Source organism: Euprymna scolopes, chromosome 28 (genome assembly GCF_053919585.1).
Source record: "Euprymna scolopes isolate OS-2025 chromosome 28, ASM5391958v1, whole genome shotgun sequence".
Lineage (NCBI taxonomy): Eukaryota > Metazoa > Mollusca > Cephalopoda > Sepiida > Sepiolidae > Euprymna > Euprymna scolopes.
The window spans coordinates 21,278,785-21,298,310 of NC_136509.1; the positions used below are offsets into that span (position 1 = coordinate 21,278,785).

A 19,526-nucleotide genomic window follows, 5' to 3' on the forward strand; every position below is an offset into this window, starting at 1 on the left:
ATGTAGTATTTATACGCATAAAAACACCAGATACTATTTTCGTAATGTCGTGCACCTGCAATAAAATATTAACCTAAAGACAAATTTATTATAATTTATGGTAATATATATTGAGAGTGCAGTTTCTTGGTTTTTCTTGGTAGTGCAGTGGGATTCTTTCCAGGCTTGAAGGTGGATAGTGGGGACGGGCTGGGAAATCGTATGGATGATCACAAGGGTAGTGCTTGAGGATCAGGTGGGTGGTAATAGCCACTGCCAAGTAGCCCGTGACATGCATCACAATTGTTCTGGACATCATATAAAAATTAAAAAAAAAAAGGAAATGGCATGCGTTTTCATTCCTTGATACTTCCCTGCGTGACGCCAGCAATACAGTCATGGTAGAACAAAACAATGGGGTCTGCATTGTCCCCACTTTTAGGAATCTGTAGAGGTTTTATCTTTTTTTTTTTTTAAATTAAGGACTCTCTTTTTATGGATGTAGACGTTTGCCGAGTAAAACCCGTTTATACAAGACACTATTTTAATCTCGATTTTAAAGAATCATTATATTCATTGTTCTTTGTGTATCTACCGATGTATTCTCTGGCCTTCAACTGCCGTGGATAAATTAAATCAGCCCTTATCAGCTGATTCTAAGTTAACCCTTATCTATTAAGGCTATATATATATATATATATATATGTGTGTGTGTGTGTGTGTGTGTGTGTGTGTGTGTGGTGTGTACATACATAAATATACATACATATATATATATATTTATCAATATGTCTCTAGACTCATTTTTAGGGGTGTGGTGTGCTATGAGGTGCTGATAGATTAAACTATTCGGAGAAGACAGGTGACATGTTAAACGACGGGAGAACCAGCATCTCCTGTCGTTTAACATGTCACCTGTCTTCCCCGAATAGTTTAATCTATCAGCACCTCATAGCACACCACACATATTTATATATGTGTACATATATAGATACACACTCGCACAACACACACAACACACACACACACACACACACACACACACACACACACACACACACACACACACACACACATATATCTAGTAAGTTTTAAATATATATATGGTAATTAAGCTACACAGAAGTCTCCGCGTTTCACACTCGTAAACATTCGCCAGACTATCCGCTAAAGTGGCATAATTATGTATATATGGTATCATACTAGAACGACTACATCGGCCTTTTCTGAAGATAAATTATATATATATATATATATATATATATATATATATATATATATATATATAAATAAATATATTTATCCTTTTGTTTATTCTTTCTAGAATATTTACAAATGTTATATAAGCCCAATGACGATGTAAATTCCATCCCTATTACCACAAAAAGTTAAACCACAACGATTATTTTATTATTAATGTATAGATGAATATTTATATTTACTTTTTTTCTATGTGAAATGTATATAGAAATATGAATATACCAATTTTTTATATATTGTGTTACTTTCTTCGGGCCTGCTCTCGGCCTTATACGTCAACAGAATATCATATACAACGAACTGATATTTTTTATATATCCAAATAGACGTTTTTTTTATTTGATAGTTTGCTCAATTTGTTAGTAATATGTGAGAAAAAGTAAAAATTTACATTAACTTTTTAAAGATTTTTGTTTAATTATTATTCTTAAATTATGGACTAGTATGTTTTTAGTTAATTATCATCAGTTATTATTAAGATCAAGCCAATATCTATAATAATTAAATTTACGTACATGATTATTGAATGAAAACCGACACAGCTACGTTCACATTTTGTATAAATCTTTTAGATTCTCTTCTGTAAAAAGTAAATATTACTTTTACAAAAAATTGCAAGTAATTATTAGTTAAATAAAACTTATATTTTAATCTTTTGTTTTTGACGTGAATAAAACTGAAGGTTTTATAATTTCTTTACGCATTGCAGCCATGTTTTTTTTTTTTTAAATATAATTTATTCTCAAACTATTGGCTAATATATTTTAGCCTCTTCATTTTATAATTAAATTTTTTTTTCAATTCTGTTATAAATTCAAGTTGTTAATCTCAAGGATGCACGGCGTAAATTTGTGTTTAGGAATTAAAAGACGTGATCAGTGGCGAGAATAATCCGAACAGATATTCCTATAGGGCAGCTCAGCACTAAAGTTAGCGTCATGACAGCGGCGGCACAAGCAGGAACACGGGGATTCGCGGCCCTTAACAGGAGAAGGGGATTCGAGGATAGGGATTTTTGTTCAGTGTAAATGGTCACACATACTGTCTGGTTTGGTGCCTACCGACACGCAATGTTTGGGTCCACACAGGCCTGAAAAATAACAACAAACAATCATATAAGAATTATAGAAAGGGCATTCAAACGACGAAATGACCAGATGCGATGGTAATGATGAACAAGGCTGTCCTTTTCGATTTATGATTGATCGGCTGTTTTCTTGGTGTTGGTATTTCGTTGTTTGTGGCATTCCATGTTTTGTGTTTCCTGTTTCGGTCTTATATACATAAATCATAAATATAGTAGAATTTTTAACCCGTTAAAAACCGTTGACTTTATATCAGTGCTTTATTGATAGGTGAATATGATTAAATGGCTCCATTTTTATGCATTAAATACTAATCCCTATAAATCCCTCATTGTGCAGCAAACGGATACCATACTACTTGGTTACCTGTACTTTATAACTAAGGTTGAAAAGATTGAAGCTATGTCGGCCTAATATTTTCTGAGCGAATTTCTACAGTAGATGCCTTATTGTAGCGAGTAATGCCTATTAATACCTAATATTCCCTAGTTGAACATTGGACAAATATAATATTACTTAGAAGTCAGAGATAGCTTCTATTGCCGGGTTCGAATCTATCGACTGGTGTCAATCGTTACAACCTGCACTGATGATTCCCGAAAGATGAAACACTAGTGTCTGTATGTATTTAATAATTATTATAGTAAATAATTATATATATATATATATATATATATATATGAGAGAAAACATCGACAATACAAAGATATATGCCGGTGCATATATATATATATATATATATATATATATATATATATATATATATATATATATTTCAATAAGGCAGACACCTCCACACATAGGTATAAAGAATTTTATAACCTCTCCTACTACTGGTATAATTTCCTTATTAAATTGATTTAAATCTTTTTATTGTGATGTTTTTATCAGATACCTAAGCCTCACTTTACGTGTTAATGTTTTTTATTATCTCGATTAGTTTCCATTTAAAGAATCCTTCGATATTTCTTTGATCCCTTCATGTGTGTGTGTGTGTGTGTGTGTGTGTGTGTGTGTGCATTTTGTAGCAACTGGTTATCAAGATATTTGATTAAATACGACAGTTTTCTTTCTTTACTTTTCTATTGATGTTCTGGATCTGCCGAGTATTTTTCTCTCGTTCCGGTTGATAAGTTTTTTTTATATACTCTATCCATGAGAACGTGAACTCTAACAGTAACAAAAGCGATAACTTTTAACTTTATTACAAAAAACAATTTCATTCTAACTATTAACTCGTCGAATAAAAATTATGACGAAATTAATAAAACGATTTACTAAACCCATGAAACAAAATCAAAAGATTAAGCTAATAATATATAATACGAAATTTCAAACTTCTAGCTTTATAAAAACAATGATACCATTATTAACATACTGAGCCAAACAAATGTAATATATACGAACTTTCCTGTCAATTCAAAAATGTCTTCCCAACCAAACTATGAATTCATGTAGTACATATATTGGCCATACAACGAAAACCCTCTCCAGACGCCTCACGTATCATGTATTAGAAAGCAGTGCCATTCAACGCCATATTAATTCTCACAATAAAAAACTAAAGTCAACAGAAATAAAAAAAAAAATATATTAATCACTAACACGGAAATTAAATATCGAAATAATTGCACGCAAAGATTAAGCAATATTAATTAAAAAATACAGCCCAACATTAACAGAATAGCTTTTACCATCAGTACTAACATATTAAATATATTTTACAATTAATAAATATATATAGTCGTAACTAAATATATATATATATGTATATATATATATATATATATATATATATATATATATATATATATACATATATATATATATATGTATATATATATATTGACTTATAGTTGAAAATAACCACAACCCTCTTTATCCTTCCCTCTATAACAGATGACTTAAATCAACAGAACTAAGTGAAATTAAACCAATAAATAAAAACCAAAATAAAATTAATTACATATTAAAAGGCAAGAGAAATAATAGCCTCTTAAACAACAACAACGTAGCTTAGTGGGGGGTGCCCATTTCTCTTCCCTGCAACCTCTCTCCCACAGAAGAAACGTTGCAAGCCTATCTTTATTTTATCGTTATTTCCATGGCAGGTGCTCGCCTGAACTCCAATCTCTGGTCCCCCCTCGCCAATCTTTTACGAAAAACACCCGTCTAGCTGAATCCACTGTCAAAAACTTTCCCCGCTCTTTATCTATGCCTAAATCAAAACGTAGATTCCATGAAAAAAGCTTCTTTCTTAGAACTGCACGCCTGTGGAGCGTCTGCCTGCTTCCCTCCTGATTACAACTTGGATGTCTTCAAGTCCAACGTAAACAAATTCCTGATGAACCGCATCTTAAGTAGACACCTTAAATATTCACACTAACGTACTGTACTTACAATAACCCTTATCCCTGAGTGGCTTCTGGGCCTTGATAAGTGGTGACCACCTTGAAAAAAAAAAAGTTGCTCATGGATCGAAAGCGCTAAAGGAAAATGGCCGACAAAAACACCTTCGGCAACCGAATATAAAACTTACCAACTGAAACGAGAAAATCAACAGAAAAAAAGAAAGAAAAATATCGTATTTAATCAAACGTGCCTTTATACAACGAAACAGTACTGTATGTGGATGACTAGATTAAGCCCCCTCCCCTCTTTGGATTGAACACTGTCGTAAATGTATCTCATCCGCTGCTTATTTGGCTGTTTGTTTGTAAACAAACGAGCAGTTCGAGCACTGTAAAAGCGATGGGCGAATGTTCATTTATTAGACATTTGATGAGACGTTTACGAGCACCGATCAATGGTCAAGTGGGTAGGACTGCCGACTATCAAGGCTGTGGATGTAGGTTTAATCCACGACAAGGGAAAGACGTTAGTCTAGCCGCACGGATGAGTTGTGATACAGCGAAACAGTACTGTATGTGAATAACTATATACATTTTTTGTTTCTTAATTATGCTTCCATTCTGTTCCTACTTTATTAAATCTAAACCCAACAGGAATTGACAATGTATAAATGGTAAGATTGTGTATAGTTTTTCAGATTCTATTGTTTGGTTTTTGTCATGCTGATATAAGTGCGCATTACTTACCTTTGTACGTAGGTTTCTGCGTGTATACGTTAGGAATGTTTCTTTATACTAAGTCATGCAGCTTTCTTTCTTAATCATGTAATGTTGTAAAAAAATATTTAATTTATGGGGGGGGGGCGTTGCTATGATAATAATGATTAGGACAGGGATGATGATGTTGGTGTTGATGATTTAGTACAACGAACCATACAAAGCAATCCATACAATTTTGGATGACAATTTCCCGATTAAAAATATGACAATATCAATAGATGATGCGAAAATCGAACTCATTCCGAACAAAAGAAACCTCCTTATATTCACACGTAATTGTATGATACTTATGCGTTGGAGATGTAGCATTTAATCTATAAGTAAGGTATATTTTACAACACTATATCTATATATCTATGAGTTTTTTCCCGCTCTGACATTGATATGAAAGACCTACTTTTTGTATATAAAAATATTAAAACAAACTTCTGGATGTACTCAGTTATGGATATGCGAGCAACTTCATGAAGGTTAACTAATTTGCATATTTTCTTTAAAAACGAATTTTCATTAATTATTCATTTTTTTATGGGTTTCTATTAGAGGATTGGTTTTATTTAACCACTAACCTTAATTCTATTTATTCATAGTTTCTACATTGTGCATAATTCCGTAGATTTTTAGGATGAAAACATTCTAGCAACGAACATTTTTTCATATATATATATATATATATATATATATATATATATATATATATATATATATATGTGTGTGTGTGTGTGTGTGTGTGTGTTTGTATGTGTGTGTGTGGAAGCTTATTTCCGTGTGTAAAGCATCTCTACCAAAGTCTTTTCTGAATATTTGATCTACAGAGTTAAAACTTGATATATAGAATATTTAGACATCGGGAACACTTTCAACCTGTTTTTTTAGGCATATAAACTAAGTGGTTAAAATTGGAAATAATTTACCTTGGCAGAAATACATTGACTCACTCTTGAGCATACGTAGGTTTACATTTTTAGCTTACAGTCGCTTAAATCTTAACCTTTATTTTTATCCATCTGGCGATAACTCAGACGTTAACGTCAACGGGCTGAACCGCTAAATAACGACTGTTGCTTGAGCGTTGAATGTTTTGGTTTCGATTCCAGCTAATAACACCGAAGTCATTCTTTTTAACTTTTGAAATCATTAGCATATATATTGCTTAAAATATAATAATCAATAGAGAATGTACTCTATAATAATAAATACCAAATTTGCATAAATTAAAAATATCACATTTAAGCGTATTTTACGACCGAGCAACGCTAGACGGCAGGCCTGCTAGTATAAATATACAAATGAAAACATTTGAAATTAGGTGCTGTTATATATTAGCATATGCAAATTGGCAAAAAAGGTTTTCAGTCATTGCAGAAAGATTATGTTTCCTTTGTGTTATTTTTACTAATGGGTCACTATCTATCAATGCCCAGGGGCCACTCGAGGTTAAGGATTAAAGCGATCGTCTGTTGGACGTTGATCGGCACTATGAAAAGACCAAAAACAATGGGTGGAATCGGCAGGAATTGATTATCGAATAGAGTCAATCAGCTAGTAACGATCATTTTGTAGTTGGCTGGGAAGGGTGCCTGCGTGTGGAGTTTTTTGTAGTAAAGGTTGCGCAATCACGAGCCACACCTTTCTTGAATCGACATTGTTAAATACTAGTGGTAAGTGGAGGTTCGGGATCACTATAAACAATGCCGGGGTAAGCGGAGAGCATATACAGCTCCTAGAATTCCCAAATAGTCACTAACTGGTACTAGCAAGGCCCAACGTTGCTTAACTTGGGTGATCTGACGAGAACCGGTGTGTCAACGTGATTATGCCGTATGTAGACATATATAAACATATACACACCACTAACTTTATTTAAATACAGATTAGTGCGAACACGGGCGAAGAATATTTTTTGATATTAAAGAAATGTTGCTAACTTGTAGTTGTTTAATACCATTAAAAAAAATCGAATTATTGATTGCTAGAAGTATGCTCAAATTGTTCGCAAATTAATGATTGGTCGAAATGTTAGACATAGTCGTTAAATCTATTTTCCGATTAATATAACAACGATAATCTTTTTAAAATATGGTTATCACAGAAACCATTCTACTGCAATGAAAGCATCATGCAAGATGTGATGAATGAGCAAGAAGACGATTGATGAAGATGCTGATAATAAATAAAAATACTTACATCGAAAAATAATGATAATGACGTAATCGACGCGTATGACGTCATTCGCGTAGCTGTTGGTACTGTAGATACGTATGTAGCCACACAGGGAGCAATTTTACTGTAAAACCGAATACTCTTACATAAATCAAGGCAACGAAGGTGTCGGACTTATAGGCAGATTGTTTTTACTCCCTTCTAGCGCCACGAGGAGGTACGTTTTCAAGAGCTGAAATCTCCAGTGACCAGGCACCTTTCAATTGGGGCTTTGATTTGCCATGGGACGAGACGAGGCTGATCTTAGATAAAAAGACGATGTTTATTCAATAAAAAGGGCTAAAAAAAAAAGTGGCCCTGAATTATTTGGTTTTACAGGCGACCGATACGTAATGTACAAACAAGTGGTGTTGTCGATGTTTTGGATACGTCGTCAGACACGTTATCAAAGCATTATGCAACCGAGAATAGACAGAGAAAAGTTCGCCATTTTTTTTTATTTTCCTACAAGATTCCAAATTTTGTAAACAGCGTTTTTGTTTGTTATTCTTTTAAAATTTATTTGATATAACTCAACGCAACGACTAGTCCATTGTATACGCTACATTGAACACAAGTTAACGTTATCAAAACATTATGCAACCAAGAATAAATAGAGACAAGACCGCCATTATTTTTTTTTAATTTCCCAACAGGATTTAAAATTTTGTACTCAGCGTTTTTAAATCTATTTGATATAACTTTACGTTTAACGCAACGACTAGTCCCTTGTATACGATTCATTGAACACAAGTTAATGTTATTTTTCTGAATTTTTGAGAGGATCTCCATGTGTATTTTGCCAAATTCGGTAATCTTTCTGTTGAACTCGCGAATTCGCGCCCGAAATTCAATACCGATTCCGGAGTTCGGCTGACACATTCCCGAGTTAGGCAAACAAACCTGAAGAAGGTAGGAGGTTACATCGACTGAAAGATGGTCAAGATGAGAACAGTAGTCCGAATAATCCAAATAATACAAGTTCATGTTTTATCAATTGCTGGGGGGAGGGGAGATTGGGAATTCATACCTTCTTCAACTTTAACATTAAATTTGCTAGAGTCTCAACGAAGAACAATCCGATGTGATATATATTACGCAAAGTACGCTAAGTACGTTATGTTTGTTAGCTACTATATACGAAAACTGTTGAGCAGAATTTCATGGACATGTTTATCAAAGAAACTTCGATCCCTATTTTGGAAGGTATTTTGGCCTGAATCTTCAATATATATATATATATATATATATATATATATATATATATATATATATATATATATATATATATATATATATATATCAATTACTGTTATTATGTAATTGCCTCTACAAAATGGCCAATTAAGACGCAAGGTCGATTTTTAATGTGGGGAACATCTAGCTCCTAGGAAGAGGTACTCTGGATTGAAACAAATAATATAAAAAAAGAAACCCCTTAGTCTAGAATGATTTCTGTTGCACAGACCGATGACGGGACAGCATCAGAACATATACTACACTTTGTTCCTCGATTACTGTTAATACACAAGAAAAAACAAATATCAGCAGGTTAAATTCACCATCATTGTTATCATAACCAGTGTTTTAGATAACTCCAGAAAACAAAATAAGAAACCACTTAGTGGTTTCTTTCCATCTTGTTTTGTCCTTCATTAGGTATGTAGAATCCGGTTGGCTGTCGAGGCCGTCATTGCCTAAAGGAGGATCGTTCGCACTACTGCTTGATACACCCATATTTTATTGCTGCGCTTTATTTGAGATCTTGACCAGAACCAGGAATTGAGTTGGCAGACGGACGTGACGGGCACGGCCAATTGGTGTTAACTTCATCTTGACTATTGCCTGTGATGGGTGACCCGAGATATTTCAAACTCTCAGCCGGTTTAAGAACTGTATTGTATTACAACATAAAAAACGGGTTGATATATCGTAAAACTGACAAACAATACGCTACTGTCAGTTCTTAATTAGGAGGATCGTTTTATAATAAATGAAAAGGTAACGAATGATATTAAAAAGTACTCTAACCTAAAAGATCCCGTACTGCCTATCAAGCTCCAATTTCTGTCCCATCGCCCCACCCTTGCATCTTACTATTTATTTGCCGTCTCCCTACGAAGCAGAGTTAGCCATAAAGCCTGGTTTTTAATGTAGGTGAAAATCCATCTCCCGAAGAAGATTCATTCTTGGATCGGAAAAGAAATAAAAATTGCCTCGGTCTATAAGGATTCTACTTCACTGGGCGAGAGATGAAGAGATTGTGCAGCAATTAGAACAGATATTGCAATTTGTTTCTTCTATAAATGATTATTTATGCTATATTCAGACGAAATTACTGTACTTGCAACTTTTGATATACAGCAACTGGTGTTCAAAAATGGTAACCCATCTGATATTGACCGGGCTCAACGCTGCTTCATTTCGGTGATCAAAGAGGAACCGATGGATCAACGCGATTGAGCCGTAAAAGTCAATTATATTAAAAATAAAATAATATATATGGTATTCATACACCAGTTCTCATTAGATCAACGAAGTTAAGCAATATTGAGCCTGGTCAGTAGCAGATGGGTGACCAATTTGTGAATACGGGGCGTTGTATGTAGTAGAAAGTCGATATCTTCCTGCACGAACTGCAAACACCTAACGTCGTCATCTCTCTTGCCCGAGATATCCATAAGATTGGGGCTCGCTTGTGAAGTTGATATTCCCATGAAATTCCCTTCTCTGGAACAAGCTCGTTCAACCCGCCTAGAGTGAATACCGGTTCAGCAAAGGGTACACTTAATACCTCTGATTCAAGTGTGTTGATCAGTCGCGTTTTTTTTTCTTTGGAGCTGTAGCAGAGGTCTGTGTTCGCCGTGTGCTTTTGCTGCATAATGCTTTGAGTGTTTACTAATCAGTAAGGAAACATCCACAAAACATCACCACGCGTTTGTCGATTTCGTATCGATTGCAAAAAAAGAGCAGTTGCGCGTTCTTACCTAGGAACCAGATTTGCAGTGTCGGTCCGGTTTTCTGAATTGCTTTCTGTACTGTTTTCTGAAGTGTTAACTGATCTACCATCGCTCACCTCAACACTAAAAAGAGAATCGTCCCAACTGAGTTCGGAGTTTAACGTCAACATTGCGTACAACGACGATTTTTTTTGTTTTTGTTTAGCACGCGTCACATCGTTAGTATAGGCATGAATCGAACTCTCCCTGCGCCCTGTCGCATCGCCATTCGTAGATTTCGTGGAGGCGCTTAACGATGCTCGACAGAGAAAAATTGGATGAGTTGATGGATTGTTAAGAACAACGCCGAGTTAAAGGAATAGAAATTGGTACCAGAATCTAATTTGGAGACCTTCATGAATTTGTTCGCCCATGTTTCATATATATATATATATATATATATATATATATATATATATATATATTCATGAGGTTTTCGGAGTACACAAGGCTTATTTGTTAATTATTCATGATTAAAAGTAAAATGTAAAGTAATGCAAAATTAAAAAAAAAATGAGGGCGAAACCGGTCGGATTACTTTTTTGTATTACATTTTACTTTTAAAAATGAACGTTAAAAAATAAGTCTCGCCCTTATAATTGATATATACTCGTGTACAAAAATATGTTCATGTCGAGCAAGTTATACATAAGTGTTTGTGTTTAATTGTTTCCGGAAATCATTGGGTTGATTGGCAATTACCTTAATGATTTCCTGAGAGAATAATGCAGTAATTATCCTGTCTAATTTGCTTGAAATGAGCATATTGTTTTACGATTCCTAATCCTACGTGTGTATTGAGCACTGTTGGAGTAAATACAGTAAATATAATTGTAATATCATATTTGATAACAGAAATGTATATATATATATATATATATATATATATATATATATATATATATTTGTCTATGTATACAGTACTGCTGATTAACATATTTCAGGTGAGGGACATTTTAAACGGATGGTGTGTATTTAAGAGTTGAAACGATAATATAAAAGGGCTTATTGTAAAATTGCCTTAGACGTGGTTGATAGTTCGTAAAATTGTGCTTGCTTATTGAATTATTTAGAAAGGTTTGATAAAGTGTAAAAGTGTGTTTTGATATTAAATGACATAAAGTGTGTTTTGATATTAAATGACATAAAGAAGGGTTGATATGCCGTAAAATTGCGTTTTTAATATTAAATAACTTAAAAAAGGTATTAACAATCTGTAAATGTTGGTTTGTTTAGTAACAAATTACGTAAAATATAGTACACTGCCCCCTCCCGTCCCTCAAGGATGAGGTAATGCCCAGGAGTAGTCCATGTTTATGAATAAGATTGTAACTCATCCAGTTAACGACCCAATCTATAGCAACCTCGCGTCGGAATTTTCGGCAGGCTACGTAAGGAGCCGGAAGATACTGAAGCCATTAGGTAATCAGATGTCATAGAGGACATGTCACAATAAAAGTGAAAAATTTCTTAAACATGGAACATTTCTTAAAATCGAAAATGACTTTAAACGCGCGATTACAACGTGAAATTTTCATATTTCCCCATTATAAAAATGTCTTTCCAATTAGAAAGCCATTCTTATAATTGGGCAGGTGTGAACGCCGTATTTTGAACCAATCATTTGACAGTCTTCTCTTCGGCATCTTCCAGCTGTTTATGCAATCTGTCAGATGATATCGACGGAGATTGTGTTGTATACTGGATAAGCACCTTCTTTGTGTCAGGATCAAAGTATCTGTTTTTCCCTCCTTTTTTTAAATTTTCGTATCATTTTGTTTTAGTTGGGGATGGGGCATTCTAGCGGATGCCAGACATTCACCCGCGCTCTCATACATGAGGAATCTTTTTATTATTGTAACCATCTCTTTAAGCGCACGTATTTTTATATCTGCTGCACCGTAGTTTACTGGCTATATTTGTCAGGATTTTTTTGAAATTCTTTTTCATGAGTCCGGTTGCTCCTATAATCATTGAAATAATAGAGATCTTCCTAAGATTCCAGTTTCTTTTCATGTTGTACGTAAGACTTTGGTATTTCATTATCTTTTCTCTCTAAGATCTGATTAACCCAGCATCATTGGGGATGCTAACTTCTACTAAGGTTGCTTCTTTCTCTTTCTTGTTCCATATTATTATGTCAGGTTTAGCAGATTTGTTTTGACAAATAGGACAGTTTCTGTGACATAAAAAATATCTTTTACGTTTATTGTTCATTATTAAAAACAACCCCGTCATACAAAATAACCGTCTCTTTGAGCATTTTACTGTTTTTGCAATTAAAGGATGCATTTGCAATATTAATTAGCAGTACTGAATACATTCCAGCCGAGTGATCTTTTTTTCATTTTCTAAACATCTCTTTAAATGCAATTGTTTGTATTTCTCTTGCACTTGGTTCACCGGGTATATTCGACAAGTAGTTTTTGAAATTCTTTTTCATGAGTCCAGTTGCATCTATAATTATGGGAATGATGGAGATTTTTTCTAAGATTCCAGTTTTTTTTTTACTGTCGTACATAAGACCTTGGTATTTCGTTATCTTAGCTCTGTTTTACTCGATATTATTGGATACAATGACTTCTACTAAGGTTGCTTCTTTCATATTCTTTTACCATATCGCGGTATGTAAGGTTTAATAGTTTTGATTTAAAGAATATTGTTTCTGTGTAATAGAATGTACGTTTTGTGTTTCTTGTTTACTCTTAAAAACAACCCCATCATACAAAACATCCGTTTTGTTTTTTCTAAAACTAAACTGTTTTTTTTCAATTAAAATACATTTGCAATATTAATGAGCAGTGCTGTAGACATGGCGTTTCCTTTAATTTACTTCAATGGTACCGTTTGTTGTGCGTGTGTAGCCGTTAGTATTTCGCGTTAAATTACTGGGTTTAACTAATATTAAATATTAAACGATGTCGGAAATGTAATAATTTCCTGTTTTTTAACTAAAAAAAAAAAATGTTGATGAAAAGGAAAGGAGAGAAAGACGAAAATGGTGAGACTATGAAATGAAACCTGAAGCAAAAGCATTGATGTCAGTTCTGAAGTTAATGAAATGTCAATGACAGTGAATGGGAAAGCTTTGGAAACGCGAAACCCTGCCAAAAAGGCATGGAGACTGGGAAGTAAAAAAAATGCAAAATTCTAAATTTGCATAGCAACAAGTGTTTTGATTAACTAAAATGAAAACGTAGTAGAAGATTAGAATCATTCATTCAAAAATAAATAGTTATAATTAACAAATTCACTTATTTAATAAGACTATGAGTTACAGTGCAAAATAGCTAAGGCCTCAGTAGCATTTACCCCACTTTGCAAGATTTGCAGAAAACAAAAATCACTCTTAGATATGATTTGACATTTTATAACAGACACGTCTGGTCGACGCTGCTATATGGAAATAAAATCAGCCAAGATAAGAAATCAGATGCATCTGATTCCAAATGTCTTGGAAAGGTTCTACGAATCAAATAGAGCGATCGAATTAACGACTAAGAAGTCAGAGATCGCAATAACCAACAAGTGATATCGTCAATAATCTGCAGATGACGGCTATGATGGCTCGGACATACCTTAAAATTGGCCCCAAAGAGAATTGCCAACCCAACGTTCCTATGGACCCCTGATCGAGAAAAAAAAGAAGCGGAAGACCAGAACTGGAGTGGAAATAATCGTGAGAGGTTTGACTGCAACGAGAGAAAACTGGATGGATAATTCAGATCGAAAACTATGGCATAATATTACTATCTCATGCACCGCAAGACGCGGTATTTTCTTGAAGTAAATGGAATGCATTGTCGACTTCAGGTTAAAAACTTTAACACATAAAGGAAAGTTAATTCTGTAACGAATCTTCCTGCTGAATCTTATGATATGTATGTACCCGTTTAAAGCAAATATCAAGAGCGTAAAACTGGCATGAAAGTGACGGTGTTAATAACCCTATGAAATAAATTTGCCGATGGAAACATGATATAAACGTGAATTTTTAGTCTATGAATAATCACTGATAATACAAAACAACAACTATAATAATAATAATAATAATAATAATAATAATAATAATAATAATAATAATAATAATAGCAACAACAACTATAATAATGATAGCAATAGTGATAAATAATAAAAGTGGGGGGGGGGTTGATATGAAAGGCTTCGAGAACCCGATCACGCAGCGTTGGAGAGAGGAATATATTATTTAATGAACAGATACTTAAGTTGGTGGGAGCCAGCAGTTGGGACCGGAATAAAATACAAACAATAATAGATTTTTCTAAGAACTTATGAAGCAACGTACCGGCCGGTGATTATAGTGTTGACTTAATGAATGGATTATTTAAATGTTGTATATCGATGTCCTCGCCATCAATCTACCCAGAGCATAACCTAGCCAATAAAAGAGATTAACTTAAAAATGGCGTTGTGATCACAATGACGACGGCCCTGAAAAAAAGTTACTACATGAGCACAGGAAATAAATAACTGCCACTACTACTACTACTACTACTACTACTATGGATACTACTACAACTACAAGTACTATCAATACTACAACTACTACTTCTACTATGAGGATTATTAATAATACGGCTAATAATAATAATTTACGATGTTGACTGGAAGAATCCGGGGAGTACTAGGAATTTTGAAGCGGTTTATTGACATTCCAGAGAAAACCAACAACTGCGAAAAATCATTGGCAAACAAACAATTGGTGGGAAAACACCAAGTGAATTACAATGATAATGAAATGAATCGGAGTTTGCTGAAAAGGAGACTTACTCTCAATCATAGTCCAGTGAGAGCAACTCGTTTTTATTATCTAGTAATCACTAGTAACGAGCCGTGCAAAAACTCCAAATAATAATAATAAAAATATATAAAAAAGTAATAAAAATAAACGAGTTGTCATCGTCATTGAAATAAGTAGAAAGTACTTGGAAGTAGGGAGGCTTATTGACACTCAAGTTGCAAACAGTCAAGAGTCGTTATACGCAAGAACCCAATGGTAAAAAGTTGTTGCGTCGGCGCAAATAAATTTGCAACGATGACTGAAAGATAGGAAAAATGCTGGAAATTTTGAAAGACTTACTGTCACTCAGACTCTAAGACCACCCGAAATGATGTGAAACACTACTAATAAGTCAATAATAATAATAATAATAATAATAATAATAATAATAATAATAATAATAATAATAATAATAATAATAAATGAGAGCACTAACCAGACTTCCATTGGAATTGTGTGGAAGAGGACAAGAACCTTAAGTTGGGGGTTTATGGCAATTCAAATCTAACGGAATAGGAATTGTCATTTCCAGCGAGAAATCAATGGTAAGCAGCTGTTGAGATAATGCAATATCATTTAAATTGGCTATCGAAAGAAGAAGATACTACTACAAATCTGGGGAGACGTATTGCGCTTGAACTTCAAGGGACGCCACCAGTGATTAGCAGTAAGCAATCGTTGACAATGACCTGTGAAAGAACGCCTAATGGGTACTTAATAATAATGATAATAATAATAATAATAATAATAATAATAATAATAATAATAATAATAATAATAATAATAATAACGACTGTTGCCATAACGCAAAATAATCTGCAAATATTATCGAAAGATGTGACAAGTACTAGCAATCTTGGGAGACTTGTTATCACTCAGACTCCGGGGAACACTACAGCTTGTTCTCAGAGAGAAATCTTTGATGATGAGCTATGTAAATAATAATAACAATAATAATAATAATAATAATAATAATAATAATAATAATAATAATAATAATATGTCGGATTATTGATGTGGCTTGCTCAAGCGGCAATAACTTAGCAGGCAAGAAGAATAATAAACTAGGGATCTCTCAGCAATTGAGGATGGAGACTGGTAGGTTGAAGGGATTAGAAAATTTCCAAGGTGCCAATCATTATTGACTCAATTCAAGATGATCTTGAGAAACAGCTGAACTCATTGGGAATCAAATGAAACATCACCGTACTCCAGAAGTCAGATCTGCTTGGCACACTACATATCCCGCGCTAGGTGCTTTCTATCTAACTGCCTCAATAGCTTTGGTTTAAAAGCCCACTCTTGAGTGAAAAAAAAGGTGTAAAACATCACAATACTGTGAAGTTAACGAACATAATAATAATAATAATAATAATAATAATAATAATAATAATAATCATAATAATAATCACAATAATAATAATCATAATAATAATAATAATCATAATAATAATAATCATAATAATAATAATAATCATAATAATAATTATAATCATAATAATAATAATAATAATAATAATCATAATAATAATAATTATAATCATAATAATAATAATAATATTCATAATAATAATCATAATAATAATAATCATAATAATAATAATAATCATAATAATAATCATAATAATAATAATAATAATCATAATAATAACTATAATAATAATCATAATAATCATAATAATAATAATAATAATAATCATAATAATTATAATCATAATAATAATAATAATCATAATAATAATAATAATCATAATAATAATCATAATAATCATAATCATAATAATAATCATAATAATAATAATCATAATAATAATCATAATAATAATAATCATAATAATAATAATCATAATAATAATAATAATAATAATCATAATAATCATAATAATAATCATAATAATAATCATAATAATCATAATCATAATAATAATCCTAATAATAATAATCATAATAATAATAATAATAATAATCATAATAATAATCATAATAATAATAATCATAATAATAATAATAATAATAATAATAATAATAATCATAATAATAATCGTAATAATAATAATAATAATCATAATAATAATCATAATAATAATAATCATAATAATAATCATAATAATAATAATCATAATAATCATAATAATAATCATAATAATAATCATAATAATCATAATCATAATAATAATCATAATAATAATAATCATAATAATAATAATAATAATCATAATAATAATAATCATAATAATAATTATCATAATAATAATAATCATAATAATCATAATAATAATCATAATAATAATCATAATAATCATAATCATAATAATAATCATAATAATAATAATCATAATAATCATAATAATAATCATAATAATAATAATAATCATTATAATAATAATAATAATCATAATAATCATAATAATAATAATAATAATCATAATAATAACTATAATAATAATCATAATAATCATAATAATAATCATAATAATAATCATAATAATCATAATCATAATAATAATAATAATAATAATCATAATAATAATAATAATCATAATAATAATCATAATAATCATAATCATAATAATAATCATAATAATCATAATCATAATAATAATCATAATAATAATAATCATAATAATAATCATAATAATAATAATCATAATAATAATAATCATAATAATAATAATCATAATAATAATAATAATAATCATAATAATCATAATAATAATCATAATAATAATCATAATAATCATAATCATAATAATAATCCTAATAATAATAATCATAATAATAATAATAATAATCATAATAATAATCATAATAATAATAATCATAATAATAATAAAAATAATAATAATCATAATAATCATAATAATAATCATAATAATAATCATAATAATCATAATCATAATAATAATCATAATAATAATAATCATAATAATCATAATAATAATCATAATAATAATAATAATCATTATAATAATAATAATAATCATAATAATCATAATAATAATCATAATAATCATAATAATAATCATAATAATAATCATAATCATAATAATAATCATAATAATAATAATAATCATAATAATAATCATAATAATAATAATCATAATAATAATCATAATAATCATAATCATAATAATCATAATAATAATAATCATAATAATAATAATAATCATAATAATAATAATCATAATAATAATAATAATCATAATAATAATATTAATATTAATAATAATAATAATAATAATAATAATATGAATAATAATAACAATAATAATAATATTCATAATAATAATATTCATCATAATAATATTAATAATAATAATAATATTCATAATAATATTAATAATAATAATAATATTAATAATGATAATAATAATATTAATAATATTATTAATAATAATAATATTAATAATAATATTAATAATAATAATATTCATAATAATAATAATATTCATCATAATGATATTAATAACAATAATAATAATAATAATAATAATAGCAACAACACCATTCCTCTACAGTAGCGAAATAAAATATATAAAATGTTAAATGTGTATTTTTCCAGATTCCATTATTAGAAAAGTTCTAAAAATGATTAGAAAACATAGTAAAATAAAGAATTGACACTGTCGCGAATCGAATGGTAATGGATGATGTTGAATAAATGATGAAGAACAAAACCAGTAGAAATTAGATGATATATTTTCGCATTTAATCTCTGGTAATAAGTGCCAAAGGTTTAATGCTAACACTCAAATCCATGACTGGACACATTGGATGGAGTTATTATAAAGATATGAAGAGGGGTTAGTCTTATTGGATTGTAGACCGACAGCAGCCATAGAAGAGGACTAGGAAGTTGTATATGTATGAGCGAATATCGAGAGAAAAAAAAGGTGGAAAATCAAAAGAGGCATGCTGTCCCTTAATGTCCCGTAACAAATCCTCTGATTTGCATTTGAATTCGTTTGAGTGTTATTAATAATAGTTGTCTCGCGGGCATTAATTATTTTCGTGTTATTTTTTTTTTATTCATTTATTTTGGTTTCAGTTTTTGTGATGAAATGAAAAT

At 30.8% G+C, this 19,526-nt stretch overlaps 1 protein-coding gene across 6 annotated transcripts in view; it reads right to left on the reverse strand.

Annotated features, from left to right (window-relative positions):
* The window catches only part of LOC145249500 (protein madd-4-like), a 942,311-nt gene that overhangs the window by 88,986 nt on the left and 833,799 nt on the right, over nt 1-19,526 (reverse strand). For 2 of the 6 annotated variants that reach the window (XM_080111108.1, XM_080111109.1), the window contains exon 6: nt 10,645-10,740. The exons of 2 other annotated variants lie outside the window; for them this stretch is intronic. In XM_080111108.1, coding sequence (XP_079967234.1) covers nt 10,645-10,740 — 96 coding nt within the window. Of the gene's footprint in view, nt 1-2,281; nt 2,330-10,644; nt 10,741-19,526 lie in introns of all 6 variants that reach the window. 2 more of the 6 variants (XM_080111111.1, XM_080111110.1) reach the window with 1 other exon arrangement.